We start from the raw sequence: 23,661 nt of genomic DNA on the forward strand, positions 1-23,661 counted from the left end.
TCTTTATTCCCACTCTAGAATGCATACTCCATGAAAGCAAGAACGTCATCCCTTGTTCATAACTTGCTCTTCCAAAGCCTAAAACGATACCTGGCACAGAGTAACAATTTAATGTATATGTTGAATAAATGAAGAAATAAGCTGAAAAACTGGAGACATAAGTAATTCAAAATGAAAACTGGCTTCCAGGATACGGCACTCTGACTTTCCTCCTACCTCAAGGGCCTCTCCTTTCCGGTCTTCTTTGCTGGTCCCTCTTGATCTCTTCATCCCAACAGTGGAGTTCCCTAGGGCATCAGTAACTACAATACTGATTCCAGAAGAGTAAATGCTTTCTCCTTTCCTAAGGAACAAAGCTGATTTATAAACAAGCTGCCCTTGGTGCTACAAGATCAGTATCTTACACTTACTAGATAACTGTGTTATGTCAAAACTGCCTCTGGATGTGGTTCTATTTCAAGAGACAGAACAGGCCTTAAATATAACCTTACTTGAAATACTGGAAGTAATTCCAGAGTAAATTAGCTTTAGGAAAGCAGAAGAAAACAAAAACTAAGAACAAGAGAAAGAAACACTTTCGTTCTGTACTCTGAAATTCATTATGAGTTATGCTTTAGTAAGTTGTACTCCCAATGTATTCTCTTACCTTCTGCGTAGACTTCTTCATGATCTTCTACTTGCTCAGGTGTTTCCAAATCTACAAGTTGGCCCCAAAGCCTTCTGGATAAATTTGAATTTCCAGCAGAAAATACTTGAGAAACTGCAAATTCTGAAGCTTTCTCCACTCTCTTTAAAAGAAAAAAAAAAATCCACCAAGATGACAACTTTCTTCAGGGTTAGACGATTTCTCTCCTATTCAAGATTCTGATTTTCTATCAACTACTAAGATACTTTCTTTTTTCTATTTTAAAAGATACTTTGAAGTTTAAACATCAACCCCAAATAATTTCACTCATTAAACATGAAATTAATTGCAGCATTTTACCAAGTTTTAACAGGTGCTCATAATGTTTATATTTGAACAAAAGGGTGTTTAAGCTTTAGATGACTTTTGTTTAGAGCATTAGTCATGGGATCCTGACACCTGGATATTTAAAAAATATACAGTAGCTTATTATTAATAGTTTCCATGCCACTGGTACTTGCATATGAATGTGAACCAGAGGCAGGTAGCTGTACTTCAGATTCCTACCCCTGAAAGAAACTTCCATTACATATCAGGCAAACTAATAAAACTGGGATAAAGGGTCACTGAACTGTAATAATTCAGAATGTTAACAGTGAAAATCTAGTAAAAACATGGCCAAATTCACAGGAATAGGGAAGGGGTTGGCAGAGGTGGGCAAACTCTTGACATTTTGGTTTTACCTGCATGCTCAAAACTTGTCATGGGCTTGATCTTTTAAATTTTTAAGGATTTCATATGCTAAGTCTGAATTTGAAGCAGAGGAATAAAGTTGAAACATCAAGGTAACTCGAAAAAGAGGTCAAAATAGAACTTATGGGACAAAATATGAAATCAGAATAAAAATGGTCTAACCAGAGAGAGAGTCAAGAACGTATCCTTGACCTTCATGAGGTCACTCTGGAGAGATGTGTTCTCTTTCAGAGCCTCCATCATGCCTAAGTCAATGCTGTCGTTATATATCCTTTACTTAAGGGTCACGATATGCTTGGTACCTAGTCCTTCCTTTTAAGGTCCTTAAATTCTCAGGCAGAGAGATGAATTTCACATATACTCTATGTGTTTGTATGTGTATACATACATAGACACATATATTTGTAAATAATGTACAAATAAATAGACCAACTCTAATTTTTTAAAACCAATATCCACAAACTAAATATAAAGAACAAAAACAGGGTTGTAGGTTGTAGGTTCTTCAGGCTGTGGGTGAAAGAAATAACTTTTCATGACACATCATCTCACCTGAGTTGGAATCTGTGCAGATTCTTAGAAGAAAGAGAGCTTGGAGACAGGAGAAGGAAGACTGATTTTGGTACTAAAGAAGGGCAGAGTCTGGTACTGACAAGTCAGGGAGTAAAGAGAAATGTGTGCTTGGCTCTAACAAAGAAAATGTTTGGGCTATCACTTAAAATGAAGATTTGGGGGGAAAAATGCTAGATGATAGTAAGGATTAGAAATAATCTCTGTAATTCCTTGTTTTAAAACATTATATCCTTACCATTTTTTTTTTTTCAATTAAAATACATAAGAGACTGGCGAGGTCTCATGTATCTCTTTAGCAACTTATTCTTTAAACAAGTTGATTAAAGGCTAACTCTGTTCCCAGGACTGTGGACATTAAGGGGGAAACAAAACTAAAAGCTTCTGTTCCCAAAGAGTTCACTTTAGTTTGGGTTACATGTGCCATGTGTGCAATAAACAACTTAAGAACAGTCTTAAAGCAATACAAGGTGATTAAAACAACTGAACGTCTTCAAAAGTTTCTTACTCATTGACTATGCTATGAGGATGTAATTTGTAAAGGAACTGTCTCAGTGAGTCCTGTGATCATATAAATGTTTAACATGTGTTCCTTATGTCCCACGGCACACACTGATTACATTACCCACTACAGACCCTGTGTAGCCTGTTGCCACTGATGCACAGATGGCAGCTCTATAATGCACTCCTTCATTTCCTCAAGGCTGGCAGGTACATACACGAGTTTCTTGACCAATTCCCATGTGCAAACCGTATGTCCATACATAGTAGTTTTCTGAGTAAAGTGTTTTTTGAAAGTGCCCAATTCTTTCTTAATCACTGTTGCTGTTGTTGTTATTGTTCAGTTGCTAAGTCATGTCCAATTCTTTGCAACCCCATGGACTGCAGCATGCCCAGCTTCCCTGTCCTTCACCATCTCCTGGAGCTTGCTCAAACTCATGTCCACTTAATCACTCTGCATACAAGTAAATGCTTAACACTGTATCTGTGTGTATGAATGCCAACATAACTCCAAGGAAAGGAGTACAGAAGATAGGATTATGAGGGTAAGGGGAGTGAGGGGTAGTTGTTCACTGAGAGGGGTGTCTCAAGCTGAGATTTAAGGGAAAGATGTGGACTGGCCTCCTAGGGAGAGGGTATTCCAAGCTGGGGATCATCATTAAAAAAAAGCAAAAGGAAGACTTACCTGATAGAGGGGAAGGAGACTGGCCTGTTAGGAGTCATGCAGTATAAGAGTAAAAGGGCTGTTACAGGGAGATTGATATTCCAGTGAGATTGATAGAGGCCTCTCTAGAATTTACTGCCTCTTCCCTGGTGACTCAGATGGTAAAGAATATGCCTGCAATGCAGGAGACCTGGTTTCTATCCCAGGATTGGGAAGATTCCCTGGAAAAACAAATGGCAATCCACTCTAGTATTCTTGCCTGATAAATTCCATGGACAGAGGAGCCTGGTGGGCTATAGTCCGTAGGGTCGCAAAGAGTCAGACACAACTGAGCAACTAACACTTACTTATATGACAGCATGCAGAATTACTGAAGGTTCCAAGAGTAGAGAACTGACACAGTGGAAATGTTTAGAAAGCTAAAAGTAGCCAAATACACTGGAGTAAGAAGATCAGTCATTCTATCAAATCAGGATGAAGATGAATTGTAAGTTGAGATGGACTATTGCATTTGAGTGACCAGCACCAAGATTCATATTTCTACCAAGCATCTGCCTGATTCTAAGTGACTTTAATGTCCCTGAGAATGACTTACCAACATTTCAGCCTCAAAGTTTGCTTGATCTCTTGTATGCCAACAGCTTTCTCCTCAATTGCATTTTAGCAACTCAATGATATGGTCATCCTCAACCATGTCACAAGATTTTCCATTGTTCAAATCAAATGCTGATAACCTCTGCTCCCCCCATCAACCTCCTATTCATCTCCTTTTTTGACTCCTCCTAATCCATACAGTGATGTTGCACCTAACCAAGCCCTCTAGTCACCGTACACCCCCTCCTTCTCCCAACCTATGAATCCTTTACAGGGTCCCTTCTCTTTCTTACTCTGTGTGGATATTCAACTACTATCTTACATAAGCCTCAAATGTCTCATTCCTTGCCTCTCCAGTGAAAACCTTCAAGCCTGAATCAATCTGATTTACCAATTCTTGGTATCACAAAAAATAATGGTTCCCTGCTTTGGCCAAGTTCCAATTCTACTGAGTGATATTCGTTTTCTGTCCCGAGGGAAGTCCTTTCACCATCTTCACCACATTCCACGACCTTCCCATATATGTCCCCCTCTTCCATTTTGAACGAGTGGATTTCGAAGTCTTAGTCTAGAGTTGTAACTGTTTGAGGTATACTCAGAGTTTGGATAATATTAGGGAACAGACAAGAGACAGAGAAGTGAACAGAAAGGTATTAAGAGGAACCAGACCAAACTGTCACAAAAAGATAATGGAGGAGAGAATGTCTAGCATAAAAAATTGATAACTATCAAATAACCTTAAAAAGTTAAAAGGACAAAGAAGAGACCACTGTACTTACTCAGGAAGTCATTTATGACAACTTTCTGTGAGTGGTAAGAATTAGAAACTGAAGGAAAATAATTGTGGACACAAGAGGACAATAAGAACACAAAAGCAAGGAGTCTAGGCTGTATTAGACTATACTAGTCCAGTCCAAAGACCAAAAGAAAATGACTGTGGGATGAAATGAAGATTGATTTTTTTCAAGACAGGGATGATTTGAGGGTATAATGGAGAAAGAGCTACTGCAGAAGTTTTACAGGAATGATAAAATCTAACCAAGTGAAGCTAGCTGATAATTGCATGAGAGAGGAAAATGGTACAAGCAGCAGAATTTTGCCTTTCTATTTTACTTAAATCTTCCCCTCTGGAGGAGACAGTAACTAAACACACAATCAAGCCCAGGAAGGGTTTGGTACTGCAACTTTCATCACTGGCACATAAGCTGAGCTTGATGTAGTCTCAGGAGTGGGCTTCCCCGAGGTTAGCCTCTACCATGGTGGGCCCATCTTATTGTCTCCTAAGTCAGGCCTTCTGCAGGAGCTAGGAAGCTTCCCTGGCCCCATCTGTACGAGCACCCCACCCCAGGGACTTCAACCACATCCTTAATTCTCCCAACAATTTCAAGTAAGTTGTTTAGCCCCCACTGAACTATAAACTGGGCTTCCCAGGTGATACAGTGGTAAAGAATCTGCCTGCAATGCAGGAGACACAGGAAACTTGGGTTTGATCCCTGGGTCAGGAAGATCCCCTGGAGTAGGAAATGGCAAGCCATTTCAGTATTCTTGCCTGGAAAATTCCATGGAAAGAGGAGCCTAGAAGCCTATAGTCCATGGGGCTGCAAAGAGCTGGACACGACTGAAGTGACTGAGCATGCACACAGCACAGACTACAAACTCTGAAAAGGCAGAAACTGTACCTGCCCCATGCACTGTTATACCTCCAGCGCCCAACACAGTGGGCTAGTACTTAGTAGGAACTTAATAAATACTGGCTAAATATTTATAATTATTAAAAAATTAATAAATATAATTAACCATGAAAAAATGGTTAGCAATGATTATATCGGGCCTAGGTTCCATTCTAGCCTGAAGCTCATGCTGCTAAGTCACTTCAGTCGTGTCCGACTCTGTGTGACCCCATAGACGGCAGCCCACCGGGCTCCCCGTCCCTGGGATTCTCCAGGCAAGAACACTGGAGTGGGTTGCCATTTCCTTCTCCAATGCGTGAAAGTGAAAAGTGAAAGTGAAGTCGCTCAGTCGTGTCCGACTCTTAGTGACCCCATGGACTGCAGCCTACTAGGCTCCTCCATCCATGGGATTTTCCAGGCAAGAGTACTGGAGTGGGGTGCCATTGCCTTCTCCAAGCCTGAAGCTCATAATGGCTGTCAATTTAGATAAGTAACAGCTCTTCAAAATACTAACAGGCAGAAGGATATTTCCCAGGAAAATACTGCATGATTTTGAAACATGTGGTGCACAAATGAGTTGTGTATGGCAAGTTGCCAAAACGACACTTGGAGGCACCTGAAGCAGTTTAACAGTACTTTCAGCTTAAATGGTACTTGGTACCGAAACATACATCTTGGGCCTAGAAGAGACCTCAGAGGTTATCTAACCCAATCGGCTCCCCCACCCCCAACTAAACGCACAATATATTCTTCAACAGTCCTAACATTGAGTGACAATTTAGAATCCACTTGAATACCTCCAGTGAGAGAAAATCCACCTCTTTACAAGAATGCCCACTCCATTTTTGGATTGCTCCAATCATTAGATTCTCATTTGTGATTCATGCACAGTTTTTACCTACTGAATTGGTCTCACAGGTCAATGTAGCTACAGCAGTACGTTCTTCCCAATTATCTGGGGAAGTCCACAATGTCCTCTCCTAAAGCTTCTCTTCCCCTGTCCTTTAAACCTCTTCATATGATCCTCATGGCATTTGAAAGAGATGTTATCTTGTCATTCGTGCTTTTATGAGAAGCAACAAAATCATGAAAATGTACTAGAGTATAAAACTAAGAAAAAAAAAAAAATATATATGTAGTCCCATGGGAATGAAAACAGCAAACTATATGCAAAATAGAGACCTATTAGTACTCCTATTCTACATGATTCTGTGTTGACTCTTAATTTTCTATCTTAATTATGAAATATCCTTACCTTAATCCAATGTTCCACATTGTCAGGGTCAAACACAGGCTGTAGATAATATATACAGAATATTAGTGCACAGCAATATATCTATCAACTTTGCCATTTTAGTCTGTCTTTCTAATTAAAGTGTGTGGGAAACTGTTCTTTAGTCTGTCCCCAAAGCATTTCAGTAGGAAGTTCAGCAACAAAAAAACACAGAATACCAGCAGGAGGAAAACCATGAAGCCTTTTCTGGAACACCTTCTGACTGTTTCCACCTCTTACAGAGGTCCAGCTTCAGATTCCGATTTAATTGGTCAGGGGTAGGGCCCATGTGTACTTTTTTAAAGCTCCCCAGGGTTAAGAGCCAAGATAGAGGAATGTTGCATATAAGATTCCTTATAAAAGCCCAAATAAGCACTGATTAGTCAAGATTATTCAAGTGCCGTGAAAGTAAATCTGCTTGGAGAAAGGTGTGTGCCTTTCCTTAGGTCTCTCTTTTCAGGAGTAACCTGTATTTACCTAAAGCAGGGATACTGTTTGGTCCAATAAGAACTGGGGGGTGGAGTGAGGGATAACCAATTATCTACTGTTTTAAAGAGCAGAAAATGAAGCAGAAATCACATAAATTTCTACCCAGATCAGTCAGATATTAATCTGAAATTAGAAATCAGATCTGCAGAACTTCTTTCTTCACTCTTTGTAACTCTCAGAAGTTTGCAGAATTCCAATAGTCACTTAACAAAGAGAGGTATTTGCTTTGCTAATAATTCAGGTGGGTTTTTAAATAAATAAGGGAATATCCAAACTAGCATACTGACACATGGAGGAGGGAAAGGTATAATACTATCTTCACTTACATAACACTTCCCCTTCAAAGCACCTTACAAATAACTAATTAATGCAGCTGTACTGCTGAATAATTTTGTTGCTGCAACAAAGAAACAGCTGATCCTATTCAAACACAATTGAGCCCCAAGTAGCTTAACTTGTGTTTTTACCTTTCTATCCTGTAGGCAGTAGCAATGAGTATTAGCAGCAAAAATCTTTCCTTTTGGGGTCCCAAAATTGTCCCCAGTTTTTACCTTTCATCATCAAATTTATAGTCATAACCTATTTTGGATCCAATCTTTTATAGAACCCACACAGTAGAAGCAGGCTCTGTTTCCAACTCTCTCTAATGCTCCAGTCTGCACCCTCCTGCATCTCGGGCAAGATATTCATTAAGTAGAGTATGTCCAGTGCATTATTTAGCTCCTATATTTAGAATAACCTGCAAGCACAAATTGCCTATTGGCTTCAGAAAGGCCACATGTCTACACAATAGTTTTTAAGGAGGTGTAAATTAAGGGTGAAAACAGTTGTGAAGCTGCTCGGGAGCTGAAAGCTAAGATTTCCATTAGGCACTCCCACTTATTTACATGTAAAACATTTATTTCTGTGACGTTAAAAGCAGTCTGTGAAAAGCACACACCGTGTCATTGGGACTTTGCACTTGTCATTTACACGTTTCAAGTTTACAGTGGGGTTCAGTTTTCCATCTCTTTGGATGCTAAGGCATCAAAAAAGGTGACAAATATAAAGAACATCTATTTTTTGATTGCTGCTGGAATTTAGAGATTTTCAAGTGAATTAAGTATTGATATATTCAATATCCACTTGCATTCCTGAATTCATTTTACAGACTTTATGTAAAACTAGAAGGACAGGGATATGAAGTAGAGGATTTAAGGTGAAAATCTTACCCCTCCAAAGAAGAACAGGTTCCTATGACTTGCAAAACATTAAAAAAAAGAAAAAGAAATGAAACCTTGCGGGGACTTCCCTAAAACAGGCGTAGAGAGGTGAAGGAATAGCTCTGGAATTCTCTTCACAGGGATGTGTACTATTATTAAGATTCTCCGGTTTTTGAGAAAAGCGTTAGATGGAAACGGTTCTTTCACGACGCGGCCCATCAAAGCCGTAAGGCAACCAATCCTCCAAATCCCTAGGTCCCCTTCAATAGGGGCCTGCAGCCGCGGGGTCGGTCCTGACTCGGACCGGCCAGGTAAGGATGCCCCTGAGGGAAGAGGAAGGAAGCGCAGGCGGCGCTGCAGCTCTCCTCAGGGCTGGTCCCCGCCTCCCCGCCTCTCTCCACGAGCTCCCGATAGGAATGGATCACCTTGGTGGGACTCGGCTTCCTTGTAATCTGTTTCCAGCGATTCAGCCCCGTCCTCTTCCTGGAGGAGGACCTGTCTTGGGGCGCCAGCAACATTTTCCAGGTTCAGGCACGCACTAAGGCCAAAGCTGAAACAACCGCTCCTTTGCCTAGGCTGCTTCCGAGTCTCCGTGGGAGTTGTAGTTCCTCTGCCCACAAAGGAGGTAAGTGTAGGGCGCAGCCGAACCACCACTCCCAGGAGGCTTTGCCCAGGCGGAACGATCCTGTTCAGTTACCCATGGCAACGGTAGCTGTTTCTCCGCCTTCCAATCACCAGTGTTCGCTTTACAATTATTTTTGCCTTTTCCTGGCGCCCCGTGATGACGCAATGTTCCCTGATTGGCTCTAGCATCGGAGGCGGTGGTTCCGGGGGCAGAGAATTTTGCAAGCTGTACACGTGGTAGCTAAAGGTGAGAACCTAGGGAGTTTCAAGTTTCCCAAAGTTGGGAGGTTTGCAGGTAAGTACCTCCCTTCCCTATTTCGAGTGAGTGGGGGCTGCTGCGAGAGAGTCGCGTCGCGTCTAGATCCTTCTTGGTTGTGTTGCAGTAACTGTGATTGTCCTCCCGCCATGTCTCTTTCATTTTCGGGTTCTCCTGGTGGGTCCTGGCTTCTGTAAATCCAGATTCTCCCAAATCGTGTGGCCTCATCTCATTTCAGAGAGAAGTGTCTCCGTTCAACAGGCGTCTGTTTAAGGGTCAAGTTCCCATGCGGAAGTTTTTCTGGATTGTCCAGGGTGCTTGGGAGGGTTGGACCGATCTCGAACACCTGAGCTAAGCACTCCGCGAAGTCTGGTGCCCCTGGAGATGGCTCATGGAGTGAAGCTAAAGCCGTCGTTATTGACTGAGCCTAGGTGTTCCCGGGAACTGTCTATGCTGGGATATGTAGGTTCATAAGGCAGAGTAGAGATTTAGATTGGCAGCTTTGGGCCCAGTCATTTTGTACTCGTATGACCTTAGGAAACATGTTTAATAACTCTCGGACCCTCAGTTTACTCAAATGGGAGCAAAAGTACCTAAATCATTAGAGTGTGGTACCCAGTAAAAATCAGTGTATGCAGAGACCTCTACTTGGAAACGTAAACTAGAATTGAGATTTGTGAAAGATCAGGGAAGCTTTGCCCTCAGACTACTGCACCAATCATAGGACCTGCTCTGTAACTTGAGTTTTCATTGGAAGGGTGATGGTTGATTAAATTGTGTTACATCCAAGCTATGCAATATCATAAAGTAGTTAGCTTCAACGGGTAAATTAAGCTCAGTGAATGTCACCAATAACACTATAGCAAAATGGAAAATATGACTGAAAATTATATCTTAACATTACAGTTAGTATGTAAGCATTGCATATATTTATGGACAAGATGAGACTTCTAACAGACTACCAGCCTATTAAAGTACAGGCTCAAAAGGCAGAATTCTATGATTTAAGTGGCTCTGGTATTTCCTAAATGGTGACTTTTAAGCCTCATTTCATCTGTAAAATGCTCCTAATAGTAGCATCTGTCTTAGAGTGACATGACAGTACATGTTAGTGGAGTTAGCATGTGAGGAACAGTACTTGATACATAGTAAAAACCCAATAAATGTTGCTACTGTTGTTATATCTTTAAGTAGGTTATGCTAATTTTAACTTTTATTATGATTACTGACATATTTGGACTTATTTCTGCCATCTTATTCTGTATTTTCTATTTTTGATATGCTTTTTGGTCTCTTTTCCTTTTTCTTGCCTTTAAATATTAACCAGTTTTTCTTTATCCTTCCCTGTTTCTCCCCAGTGGGTTTGGGAATTATCCATTGTCAGTAAGTTTTAATGGTTACTTAAAAATTTTAAAGACACATACTTAAAGTTTAACATTTTTATTGATCTCTTTCCTCCTCCAAAATAGTGAAAGAATTTTTGAATACTACCTCTGAATAGTCTCATCTTCTGTTACTAGTTTTCAGAGTTTTCAAGTCCATCATTTCTGTATGTCTTTCTTAGTTAGCTCAGTGCACCATATTGCTTAGAAGTCCTTCACACTTTTTAATATGCACATACAGTGTAGAGTGTGTATTTGTGTGTGTATTTATAAATACATATATGCAATTTTTCTTTTGCAAAAAATGTGTTCACCTAAGCTTGCTCTTTTCCCTCAACATATTGAAGTCATCTTCCCATGACAGTCTGTAGAGAATTGATTAAGAAAAATTTAAAAAAACCTTCTTTCATAAGGGAATAGAGGGAGGGGAGAAATATGCGACAGTGGAAGTGTCAAGACAGGTACAGTGCTGCCACAGGTGCAGGGAATCTTGGTTAGCCCTTGTAAAGGCACGACTACTTGTCCTTAAAGTGATTAAGAGTTTTTCCACTAACCATTATTTCCAAATGGCTCTTCTAATGGTTAAGACTTAACCAGGAAGTGAAAGTGTGGATGTTTGTATACCAAGAAAAGCATAACCCCAGAAATCTTAGAAGAGACTTATAGCAAGTGAAAAGGAAAAGGGCCAAATAAAAACCATTTAATACTTTGGAGACTGTTGGTTTGTTTCTTGAGAACTTTGCTTGGAGTAGTAGATTATATCACTCCAAAAACATATTTTAAAACTATGTGTATGTGTATATATATTATATTTACATTACTCCATAATAAAAGCTTTTTGTGTTTGAGCTGTTAGAAAAGAGGTGCAATTATAAAAGTACTAACCACAAATTGATCAGTAATTAAGAAAGGAAAGGTGGGTTCAAAGCTGGACAAAGTTGCATGTTATTTTTTAAATATTGATTTCCGGGTAAAATACATTCTCTGATGATTTCCTCAGATTTCTTAATGTTTGCATTCATCCTCACAATACAGAGATTCACCACTAGCAGTTTATCTATTGGAATACTTTTCCGTAAACCCAGTTGTCTACTTTACCTCGCTTACTTTTTTCTTTGATGCCGTGTCCATTCACTGTTTAGGGTAGGACTCTTAAGAAACCCTAAGCTGCAGAATGTGAGTGCATTCCATTAGAGTCCCATACTGTGGAGAAAACCAAGTGGGTTCAGGACACTAAGCTGAGGACTTTGAATTTCATCTTTAAAAGTTTGAAGATTAAACTTTACATCGTATCACAGGAGAAGCCATCTCTACATCTAAGAGCGTGGTGGCTGATGTCCGTTAGAACTAACGCAGACCTGTAATAACCGACCTTGGGTTAAGAATGAAGGAAGATGTTTCTTTGGGGAAAGAGTGGCAAAAGGAGATATGTGTATACAAACATTGTGTTATCTCACTTCAAAGATGTAATCAAAAGCACAGGCCTCCGGGCAGAGACCTGGGTTCTAGACTCTGGTTAATCTCAGCCTCAGAGTCAGTTGTGGAACAGCAGAGGGGATCATCAAGTTCATGACAAGCTCTCAGTGCAGCGTCTCTGGTAGTAATGGTCAGACTTAACTATTCTCAGCATTTCTAAAGTCTAATGGCAATCATTCATTACCTGGGGTGTTAAACAGAGGTTTATTAAAGAGTTGTGGATTGTTTTTATCTGAAATTGAGTTAACTTGACATGGAAAAGCACATTGTCTTATGCTTGTCAGCAGCTTTGTTTGTCAGTCTTATTTATTAATAAACTGGAAAAATGAAAGGATTTGATGAGGAGAAGTAATAAAAATTGATAGCCTTGTAGAGTCTTAAACTTCGTTTTTTCAAACATGCTAGTTTTATCCAATAAAGGCTGTTTCTCCTTTTATATGGTCAACTCATGTGTATACGTTGAAACTCTTGACAAAGCTTAAACACTTAGATGAGACAGAATTTTTGGAGTAAGTGGAGGAACCAGCAAATTCTTCTCTATAGGCCTTTCTGAAAATATGTGGGACAATGAAGTTTCTTACATTTTCGGATGTGTGTGAGTAGTAAGTGCTAAGTTCTTGCAGTATTAGTAACCTTGGTCCAGTAAATTTTCATTAGTTCTTATTTTTGTCTCAAAAACCTATTGTTTGATGTTAGTTGATTCTAATAGAATAATAGGGTTGATTAATTAACCTTAAAGTGAATTTCTCACCTTCATGCTTCCCCCTGCTTCAAGTCTCTAGAACTTATATTGCAAAGTACATTCTTTAACTTTGCTGTAAATGGCTTCAGAGCTCTGTTAGTTTAAAAACTATTTTTATCCCTTGAAATCAGAAGATTATGTGTATTATTTGATAAATCAATAAGAAATATGATTTTGTAAACTAATGACTCTTCTCTTGTATTTTCTGAGTTACATTCTTATTAGCCTGTAAATATATTTAATTTTTTGGTATAAAATTCCTTTTATTTTAACAGTTTTAATATGTGGTAACACAGTTTTATAAAAAGTAGCTTTTTTATTACCCTTTGTTAAAGCATAACTTTTTTCCCTCGAAAGTGGCTTAGTCATGTACAACATTTTGCGACCCCATGGACTGTAGCCCACCAGGCTCCTCTGTCCATGGAATTCTCCAGGCAAGAATACTGGAGTGGGCTGCCATTTTCTCCTCCAAGGGATCTTCCCAACCTAGAGATTGAATCTGCATCTCCTACACTGCAGGCAGATTCCTTACCATCTGAGCCATAAGGGAAGCCCCTTCTGCTAAGTCGCTTCAGTCGTGTCCGACACTGTGCGACCCCATAGACGGCAGCCCACCAGGCTTCCCCGTCCCTGGGATTCTCCAGGCAAGAACACTGAAGTGGGCTGCCATTTCCTTCTCCAGTGCATGAAAGTGAAAAGTGAAAGGGAAGTCACTCAGTCGGGTCCTACTCTAGCGACCCCATGGACTGCAGCCTACCAGGCTACTCCGTCTATGGGATTTTCCAGGCAAGAGTACTGGAGTGGGGTGCCATTGCCTTCTCCAAAGGGAAGCCCCTTAACACTCTCTATTTGTGTGGGTTCCAATGAGACTTTTTTTTTTTCTTTTTTTGATGTGGACCATTTCTAAAGTCTTCATTGAATTGATACAATATTCTTGTTTTTTGTTTTTGGGTTTTTTGGCCTCGAAGCATGTGGGATTGTAGCTTCCTGACCAGGGATTGAACCCAAATCATCTTCTTTGGAAGGCGAAATCTTAACCACTGGACTACCAGGGAAATCCCCAGAGTTACTTTTATGTCTGTATTTGTGATAACTTGAAATAATGAATGTTGAGTCATAGAAAATTGACCAGCCTTTCCTGAAATACTCATACTATTTAAAAAAACCTTTTTTTATTAGAGGGTAATTATTTACAATATTGTGTTAGTTTCTGCCAAACATAATTCATGTTTAACATGAAATCATTTATTGGACCATATAGAAAGTAGTTACTCTTGTTTCTAAATTTCACAAGGATTAATTATTTTATTTCAATATAAGAATTTATGACTCCCAAAAAGGAATATTTGCATTTCTGAATATTTTTTAATTCATGATAGATAGTGCTTATTTATTTGGTAAAACATCTTTTAAACATTGGTTGACTTTCAGTGTGGCTTAAGAGGATAGGATCTAAGGTTGGAGCCACTCAGAGAGCCATGTTAATTTATCTATTAATAAAACTGCTGCTGCTGCTGCTAAGTCACTTCAGTCGTGTCCGACTCTGTGCGACCCCATGGACGGCAGCCCACCAGGCTCCCCTGTCCCTGGGATCCTCCTGGGCCTTACCTAAATTGCAAAAATTTGAGAGGATATAGTGGTTGCTGTAGAGACACTGGTATTTCAGAATGCTGGATATCCAGTGACATTTTGCAAATGATCTGCCATGCCTGGTTACCAAGTTTTACAGGGCATTTAAAGAATTGGAGCCTGGGATTTGCTTTACTGAATAATAATTAAGACAATCCAACAAAGTAATTGACAATGTTTTCTGATTTTTTCCCCCCTGTGTATCTGTGGTATTTAGAAAGTATATCTTTTATTTTTAATCAAATATTTTTCCTTTCCAATTGTAAAAGCAACTTTGCTTGTGAATTGCATTGATGCACCACAGTTTCTCACCTCTACTTTTTTAAGAACAAAGTTGGAAAATAATCCCACTTCTCAGAGATAATCTCTGTTTATTTGTTCAATATATATTCTTCCATGAGTGCATGCTCAGTTGTGCCTGACTCTTTGTGACCCCATGGACTACAGCCTGCCAGGCTCCTCTGTCCATGGGAGTTTTCAGGCAAGAATACTTGAGTGGGTTGCCATTTCCTTCTCCAGGGGATCTTCCTGACTCAGGGATCAAACTCAAGTCTCCTGAACTTCCTGCATTGGCAGGCAGATTCTTTACCACTGAGCCACCTGTGAGGCCTATATATTCTTCCATATATTTTAATAAACAGTGGAATGCTGCTTTGGAACCTGTTTCCTTCATTTAATTATGTGTTAGGAAGATTTACTATGTTGCCTAGTATCCTCTCAAATCAGAGAAAGAAAAAATTGATCAAAATAGTATTTCTTAAGCAGTGTGACCTTTCTATATACACATTTTCAAAGCTGAGAGTAAGCCTTGGCTTCAGAGTGTCCTTCCCATGATTAGTCTTTACTTCTGTCCTTCCATTTGTTTGGTTTTCATCAGCTGAGACAAAACTTCCCTGATTGAATTTAAATATGGATGATGTCATCATATTGCTCTGCAACTTTGGGAAAGGTACCTTATTCTCTCTGTCATTTCCCATCCCCCTATTCCTGATATCTAAAAAAATTCTAGACTGGGAAGTATATGAAACATGTTATTTATTTTTCTGTAAGTTGCTTTCTTTCAAAAATGTTTAGCCTTTAGCCGTCATGGAACTTCTGAATGTAATGTTCTTTTCTTATCAGGACTTAGAGGAATCCCTTTGAGATGAAGCTAAATCTTACCAAGGTGGTTAATGGCTGTCGCCTCGGAAAAATAAAAAACCTTGGCAAAACAGGGGACCGCACCATGGACATCCCAGGCTGCCTTCTGTACACCAAGGCTGGCTCTGCCCCCCACCTGACCCATCACACGCTGCATAAAATCCACGGGGTTCCTGCCATGGCTCAGCTTACACTATCTTCACTGTAAGTATGAGACCTGATCATTCACATGTCAACTTTAGCAGCAGCTTGTTTACCTTACTAAGTTGCAGTAAAGAGAAAGACTTTTTTTGCTTCTGTATACAAAATGTGTAGGCTTTTTATAGTGAAATCAGAAGACAGATATCAAATGTTATACATCATCTGACCATAACATGGAAGGCACAGGCCAGACCTACATGTTAGAGCTGCTTTGCTTTTCCATACCACCCTCATTGCCACTGTTCCCAGGGGTGATGGTGCCCATAATGCCCCATAAGGGCTAAACTTGGGACCGCAGGGATGTCTTCGTGCTCCAGCCTCAGAGTTTCCTCTGTCTCTGCATGTGTACTTGCCAGTTCTACTCTAGGGTAACAGAACTAATAGAGTTGAGGTCATTTTGTGTCATGTACATACTGACCTTATCCCTAATTGAAAAATCTGCTATTTGATCAAATTACTCTGCAAGATTGTATTAGTAACAGTCATTTTAAAGGAACAAGGGGAAGAAGAAAATCTAGATATTCTGAAGCCCTTGATCTTTGCCAGTTTCTCTTTCTCACAGAGCCACTTGCAAATTAAAGACCTTCGCCCTGTCTAATGAACCCAACCTAATGAATGGGGACTCCTGAATATGTTGTACTTGGTGTCTTGAGACTATGCTTACTGTCACGTGGCTCATTTGGCTGAGGAGAAGAGGGCTTCAGTTGTTGCATAGAGTATCTGTAGAATGATTCATTATTATGTTACATATTTTTCTGTTTTCTTATAGGGCAGAACATCATGAAGTCTTGGCAGAATATAAGGAAGGAGTTGGAAAGTTTATAGGTAAAAGTTAATCAAGTTATTTGCATGTGCCTTCTGGTGTATTAATTTGGAGGTTGAAGATACTTTTTGTTTTTTGACTCTTTATGTATACAGTTACTCACTCATGAATATAATAAGCATTTATTGAGCATCTAAGAATAGGCATTGGGAATTCAAAGATGCTGCTGCTGCTAAGTCGCTTTAGTCATGTCCGACTCTGTGCGACCCCATAGACGGCAGCCCACAAGGCTCCCCTGTCCCTAGGATTCTCCAAGCAAGAACACTGGAGTGGGTTGCCATTTCCTTCTCCAATGCATGAAAGTGAAAAGTGAAAGTGAAGTCACTCAGTCGAGTCCGACTCTTAGCGACCCCATGGACTGCAGCCTACCAGGCTCCCCCTTTCATGGGATTGTCCAGGCAAGAGTACTGGAGTGGCTTGCCATTGCCTTCTCCTCAAAGATGAGTAGGAAACAATTAACTGCCCTAATGAAACTCAGAGCCTAGTTGGCATAAAGATAAACAGGTAGTTCTAATAGAGTGTGGTGACTGCATTTGCAGGATCGGGAGTAGGTACATGTATGGTGAGGGCCTAGAGGGAGGAACATACAACCTGCTGTAGAGTCCATGTGAATGGAGGTCAGAATAGAGACCTCGTGGGTCAAGGAGGAATAGGAGTAAGCAAGGTTGGGAGGTGGGTGTAGTGGTGGTGGTCGACAGGTGTGGGTGACGCTCCAGGAGGAGAGCAGAGACCTAGAGGTGAGGGACTGCGTGGAACACACCTCAGACCCAAAGCAGGCTTGTCATGTTTGAGCCTAAAACATGGCAGAGGATGAAGAGTTTATATTCACCTATATTCTGATATGTTAATATCGTCTTCTGTTCCAGAAATAGAATTTTAAATGCCAGTATATGTGTCCATTTATTTATAGGAAAAGCTTAGCAGTGACAGCCAGAGAACCAACTCTTCACCAAACAGTTTTCTTCTGAAGCTTTTCCTCAGTGTCTGGGACTCACTTAAGTGACTGAAAATCCGTTTCCATTGGTTATTCAGTCTTGCTACTTCTGAGGGAAACCGCATGATGACTTGGTTGTCACAAGGGCCTGTATCTCCATAGAGGAATTTATATAATACCATTTCCCTTGATCTGAGACCAATTTTAATAACTGGCTTTAAAGTATCCAAGCATATAATTAAGTGAAAATAGCTAATATAAGCTTTCTAGAGATAATTGTAATAATTGCAATTGTAGAAAATAAGGTGGAGAATTGCAGAGATTTTTGTTGTTTGCTTTATATTTTTGGTCTTCAGCAAAATCCTGTTTTTTTCCTATGAAAATGTGGCATATAAAATTTAAGTACGTATGAGTTAATAAATATTTTTTTTTTTAACGAATGTCTTTTTGATTAAAAAAACCTAAGAAACTGTCATCTTGAGTCAATAAAACTTACTGAAAAGGAGATCCATTTGCAGTGTCCTATAGTTTTTCTATAATTCTGTCCTTAGGGACCCATGATATGGGCTCCATTTATTATTAATAAGGTTACCTGTTGACTGTATAATTTCGTCTTTCCAGTAGCAAGTACCCCTTGGATGGTACCTTATTGAGAATGAACTTAATGTTATTTTCTTCAAAGCAAATCAAGTAGGGTCAGCATTTCATTAATCACTTTTCATTGTATCATGCTTCTGGTTATACATTTTCTTTGTAGCAACTCAGTGTCATTAGACATGAACGTTTAATTCTTCTTTTGGATTTGTAGGTTTCAAATAATCTTCATTCATGTTGACAGGCCTCCTATAATTCTAAGGTCGGGTGTGGGCAATTTACTCTGTTTTAGAGTTACTTTATCTGTCCTGCTGGAGAAGGCAATGGCAACCCACTCCAGTACTCTTGCCTGGAAAATCCCATGGACGGAGGAGGCTGGTAGGCTGCAGTCCATGGGGTCGCTAAGAGTCGAACACGACTGAGCGACTTCACTTTCACTTTTCACTTTCATGCATTGGAGAAGGCAATGGCAGCCCACTCCAGTGTTCTTGCCTGGAGAATCCCAGGGACGGGGGAGCCTGATGGGCTGCCGTCTATGGGGTCGCACAGAATTGGACCTGACTGAAGCGACTTAGCAGCAGCAGTATCTGTCCTGATGGATATGAAGCCACATTATGAAACTGCTGTCAGTTACAGCACTGTGTAATTGCTGATGGAAGTGCTTTTAGGGGTTCTTTTTCTGTTTATACAGGCATGCCAGAATCACTCTTATACTGTTCCCTGCATGATCCAGTCAGCCCTTGCCCAGCTGGATATGTAACAAATAAGGTATGTTCTCAGAAGGTCCTTCAAGGCTGAAGCTTTGTCTCAGGAAGTCAGCCCCTTGGATCCCTCAGATGCAAGGATTCCACTGCCTGGGATGCTGACCCATTCCAGATCCCTTCATGCCTTCTCTTTGTTTGTATGACTATCGTGGGATGGTGTGGTTTGTAGGGCAGCCCACGGATGAGTTAAGGTAAGGAATGTATCCTCAGCTTTTTGACTGTTGCCAAAACTTTGGGAGGAGAGAAAGGTCAAGTACATGCCCCCAAAATAAATTGCTATAATGGTAGAAAAAAATACTCTTTTGGTACCATGCTTTATATGCAGTTTTAACAACCTGCATATAAAGGTTGTTATATGAAAAGTAGGGAAAGTTGCTGATGAGTGTTATCACATGTATAACTATATATAGTAGGACTTCAGTATAATACTGCTGTTTAGAACAGAATTTGAAAAATCTGAACCCATAGCCAGAGGTTTTAGCTAGTCAAAAACAGTATCCAAAGGACTTCATTAAAAGTTTTAATTGGAGATACGGCCCCATTGCATTGTCCCAGAGGACAATTTCTGGAAAGACTTCAGTATATACTGCTGCTTCACAAACAGTTACTTTTTCTTCACCCACTTTATTGATATCAACAACGTCTATTAATCTTACCTAAGATACCTTTTTTAAAATTTGTCTTCCTCTTTACACTTCTTTCTATTTTGCAATTTGAATTCAAAAGAAAATTTTGACCTCGCTTATTCCATTTATAAGGGAGAACGGATTCATTCAAACAGTGTTATGCAGGATGAAAAAGATTGTATGTGGTCCTCCAATTATGTACATCTATTCTAAGAAGAGAGATGCTGTAGGGGAAGCAGTAACCAAAGGAACATACAGAGATTCTTGTGTACTACGAGATTTATGTCTTTGCATATAATTCTGTATCTAACTATGTCTAATGAGTAAACATGTATTAAACATTCATCATGTGTGAGGCCCAGACTCTGTATGGACCTAACAAAAGCAGAAGATATTAAGAAGAGGTGGCAAGATCTTCACGACCCAGATAATCACGATGGTGTGATCACTCACCTAGAGCCAGACATCCTGAAATATGAAGTCAAGTGGGCCTTAGGAAGCATCACTACAAACAAAACTAGTGGAGGTAATGGAATTCCAGTTGCGCTATTTCAAATCCTAAAGATGATGCTGTGAAAGTGCTGCACTCAATATGCAAGCAAATTTGGAAAATTCAGCAGTGGCCACGGGACTGGTAAAGGTCAGTTTTCATTCCAATCCCAAAGAAAGGCAATGCCAAAGAATGCTCAAACTACCGCACAATTGCACTCATCTCACATACTAGTAACGTAATGCTCAAAATTCTGCAAGACAGGCTTCAACAATACGTGAACTGTGAACTTCCAGATGTTCAAGTTGGTTTTAGAAAAGGCAGAGGAACCAGAGATCAAATTGCCAACATTAGTTGGATCACTGAAAAAGAAGGAGAGTTTCAGAAAAACATCTATTTCTGTTTTATTGACTATGCCAAAGCTTTTGACTGTGTGGATCACAATAAACTGCGGAAAATTCTGAAAGAGATGGGTATACCAGACCACCTGACCTGCCTCCTGAGAAATCTGTAAGCAGGTCAGGAAGCAACAGTTAGAACTGGACATGGAACAACAGACTGGTTCCAAATAGGAAAAGGAGTACATAAAGGCTGTTTATGGTCACCATGCTTATTTAACTTATATGCAGAATACATCATGAAAAACGCTGGGCTGGATGAAGCACAGGCTGGAATCAAGATTGCCTGGAGAAGTATCAATAACCTCAGGTATGCAGATGACACCACCCTTATGGCAGAAAGTGAAGAAAAACTAAAGAGCCTCTTGATGAAAGTGAAAGAGGAGAGTGAAAAAGTTGGCTTAAAGCTCAACATTCAGAAAACAAAGATCATGGCATCCGGTCCCATCACTTCATGCCAAATAGATAGGGAAACAGTGTCTGACTTTATTTTGGGGGGCTCCAAAATCACTGCAGATGGTGACTGCAGCCATGAAATTAACAGACACTTACTCCTTGGAAGAAAAGTTATGACCAACCTAGACAGCATATTAAAAAGCAGAGACATTACTCTGCCAACAGAGGTCCATCTAATCAAGGCTATAGTTTTTCCAGTAGTCTTGTATGGATGTGAGAGTTGGACTATAAAGAAACCTGAGCTCTGAAGAATTGATGCTTTTGAACTGTGGTGTTGAAGACTCTTTTGAGAGTCCCTTGAACCGCAAGGAGATCCAACCAGTCCATCCTAAAGGAAATCGGTCCTGAATATTCATTAGAAATACTGATGTTGAAGCTGAAACTCCAATATTTTGGCCACCCGATGGGAAGAACTGACTCATTTGAAAAGACCCTGGTGCTGGGAAAAATTGAAGGCAGGAGGAGAAAGGGATCACAGAGGATGAGATGGTTGGGTGGCATCACTGACTCAGGGGGCATGAGTTTGAGTAAACACTGGGAGTTGGTGATGGACAGGGAGGCCTGGTGTGCTGCAGTCCATGGGGTCGCAAAGAGTCAGACACGACTGAGCTACTGAACTGAACTGAACTGAAACATTTATAATGTGTGAGGCCCAGACTGCGTTTAGGGCACAACCATGATATTAGATACTTGGTTCAGACAAATATACAATGGTGTGATAAAGGCTATCTTTTCTATGAAAGAAATAAATACAAATTGCTGATAGAGCTTACAAGAGTGAGCAATTGATTATGCCTAGTAGAGTTTGGGGAACACAGTAGAGAAGATGGCATCTAAACTCTTATCTCTTGAATAGTATTTTACCAGGCAAAGAAGTAGGGGAAGGCCATACCAATCAAAAGGAACAATGTGTTGAAAGAAAAAAATCAGTCTGTGATATAATCAGAAATAGCATGGGGTGGAAGAGAGAGAAAGACTGGGATTCTGGAAAAGTAGTCACAGAATTCTTGGGCGATAACTGAGCAGTTGGCTTGAATGGACATTGAAGGACACTGTGAGCTCTCAGGTCCTTAGAAAATTTGGAATATGGTATGGGAAACCTCTTTACCCACCACGTCTAGAAGATTGCATTTGCCACCATCTCTCCAGCTGTAAAGAAGAATTGAATTTAGAATTGCGTTTATCATTTTATTATTTTCTTTTTATTTGCACGTTACTCTTGCTAATTCCTCTCACCTTGTTCCATGGCAGTCAGTGTCTGTGTGGGGTGTTGGAGGACGAGTAGAAATGACTGCCTCCAAGTTCATGGCCATTCAGCAGGCCCTTCAGCCAGACTGGTTCCAGTGCATTTCAGATGGAGAGGCAACTTGCAACGAAGCAACTTCCATAAAAAGAGCCAGAAAATCTGTTGACCGATCGCTTCTCTTCCTGGATAATTGTTTGAAGCTACAGGAAGAGTCAGAGGTAAAGCCGCACCACTCACCTCGCCTTTCTCCTGGGAACTCTAGCTAATTTACATTCCGTGATACCGCCCTTTCTGCCCCTCCTCCTGTTTCTTGCTCTTCACTTCTTGGTCTCTTTTACTCTCCTAATTTTTTTTTCTTCCCTGAATGTTTTATTGCTCTTTAGGATGTCTTAGGAGAAGGAAATGGCAGCCCACTCCAGTGTTCTTGCTGGAGAATCCCAGGGACAGCGGAGCTTGGTGGGTTGCCATCTATGGGGTTGCACAGAGTCGGACACGACTGAAGCGACTTAGCAGCAGTAGCAGCAGCAGGATGTCTTAGGCTCTCTTTTTCATCCCACACTATATGTTCTCTCTGGCAAGCTCCCCTTAGTTTTAATTGCTGAAAATTCTAAAATTGTGTATATGATCAAGATCACTCTCCTTAGCTTCAGAGTTACACAGCCACAGGCCTTTGCTACGTTCTGTCACTAGAGTATTCCTCTCATGCGCCTCAGAGGTAACAAACTCAGTATCTCCTCTCCTCACACCTGCTCTTCCTCTGGCTCTCCTTCAGCACTGTTCTCCCTGTGTGACAGTCCCCAGTTCCTCTGCCCAGAGATTTGAGTCTTTCAAGACCCTTTTTAGTATCCAGTTAATATTCAATTGTTCACTCCACCCTGGCTTCAGTTCCCTACATATGTCTGCAACGTGCCCCTTCTGGCTCTATATCCTGAAGGCATAGTAACCTCATCATCTCATGAGCTGGTGAAGATGAAGCTGTAGTAGTGAATAAGGGGTCTTGATAGCAGAGTTAATAAAGCTGGAAAGGAAGGCGTTCATTAGGAGAGAGCAGGGGAGGTGGGAGAATGGGAGACAGCGATCAGAGGAGAGACTTTTAGTGTCTAGTCATTTGTGTAGAGTAATCCTGAGCCACGAGCAGGCGCACTGTGGCAAAGCACATGGAGTTTGAGAAAGATCATTATTTTGAGTTTACTAATAAAAAATGTACTTCGGCTAATCAACTTAATATACATGAAATAATTAGAGGAAGCTTACTTGTCATTCTGATAGAACTCTTAGTATCTGAGTAAGGGTTCAGCGTGGGGACATTGCTGCGGCTCTGAATTGTTAGCTCTGCTAACAGTTATTTGCTAGTGATTGTTTTCGGCCGGTAATTATCCTTGTAGGATGAGTAATGTTTGGATGAGTAGAAAGGAGGACAGGGAGTGTGACAGAGTGTGATTATTAGAAAGGCCTCAAATCCCTCTTGTGTGTTGTCAGCCACACCATTTCACATTGTTCTTGTGGGTTGGGCGAATGCCTGGGTCCCTCCCTGTCCCC

The 23,661-nt window shown here is 40.5% G+C and overlaps 2 protein-coding genes across 5 annotated transcripts in view; one reads left to right on the top strand and one right to left on the bottom strand.

Annotated features, from left to right (window-relative positions):
* The window catches only part of CCDC191 (coiled-coil domain containing 191), a 98,896-nt gene extending 89,845 nt beyond the window's left edge, over window positions 1–9,051 (bottom strand). For all 3 annotated transcript variants that reach the window (XR_009738307.1, XM_061427093.1, XM_061427089.1), the window contains exons 1-3: window positions 8,767–9,051; window positions 6,633–6,671; window positions 647–788 (exon numbers count right to left, since the gene is read on the bottom strand). Coding sequence is in view for 2 of the 3 variants with exons in the window: in XM_061427093.1 (XP_061283077.1) it covers window positions 647–788; window positions 6,633–6,671; window positions 8,767–8,859 (274 nt within the window). In the remaining variant the exon portion in view is untranslated. The remainder of the gene's footprint in view (window positions 1–646; window positions 789–6,632; window positions 6,672–8,766) is intronic.
* A 97-nt stretch (window positions 9,052–9,148) lies between these two features.
* The window catches only part of QTRT2 (queuine tRNA-ribosyltransferase accessory subunit 2), a 60,943-nt gene continuing 46,430 nt past the window's right edge, over window positions 9,149–23,661 (top strand). Inside the window, exons 1-5 of one of the 2 annotated variants that reach the window (XM_061427256.1) lie at window positions 9,149–9,260; window positions 15,573–15,794; window positions 16,561–16,616; window positions 18,834–18,910; window positions 22,128–22,340. In XM_061427256.1, the coding sequence (XP_061283240.1) occupies window positions 15,595–15,794; window positions 16,561–16,616; window positions 18,834–18,910; window positions 22,128–22,340 (546 nt within the window). In that variant the 5' untranslated portion in view covers window positions 9,149–9,260; window positions 15,573–15,594. The remainder of the gene's footprint in view (window positions 9,261–15,572; window positions 15,795–16,560; window positions 16,617–18,833; window positions 18,911–22,127; window positions 22,341–23,661) is intronic. The other variant, XM_061427246.1, reaches the window with a different exon arrangement.

The sequence above is a fragment of the Bos javanicus genome, chromosome 1 (assembly GCF_032452875.1).
Source record: "Bos javanicus breed banteng chromosome 1, ARS-OSU_banteng_1.0, whole genome shotgun sequence".
Classification (NCBI taxonomy): Eukaryota; Metazoa; Chordata; class Mammalia; order Artiodactyla; family Bovidae; genus Bos; species Bos javanicus.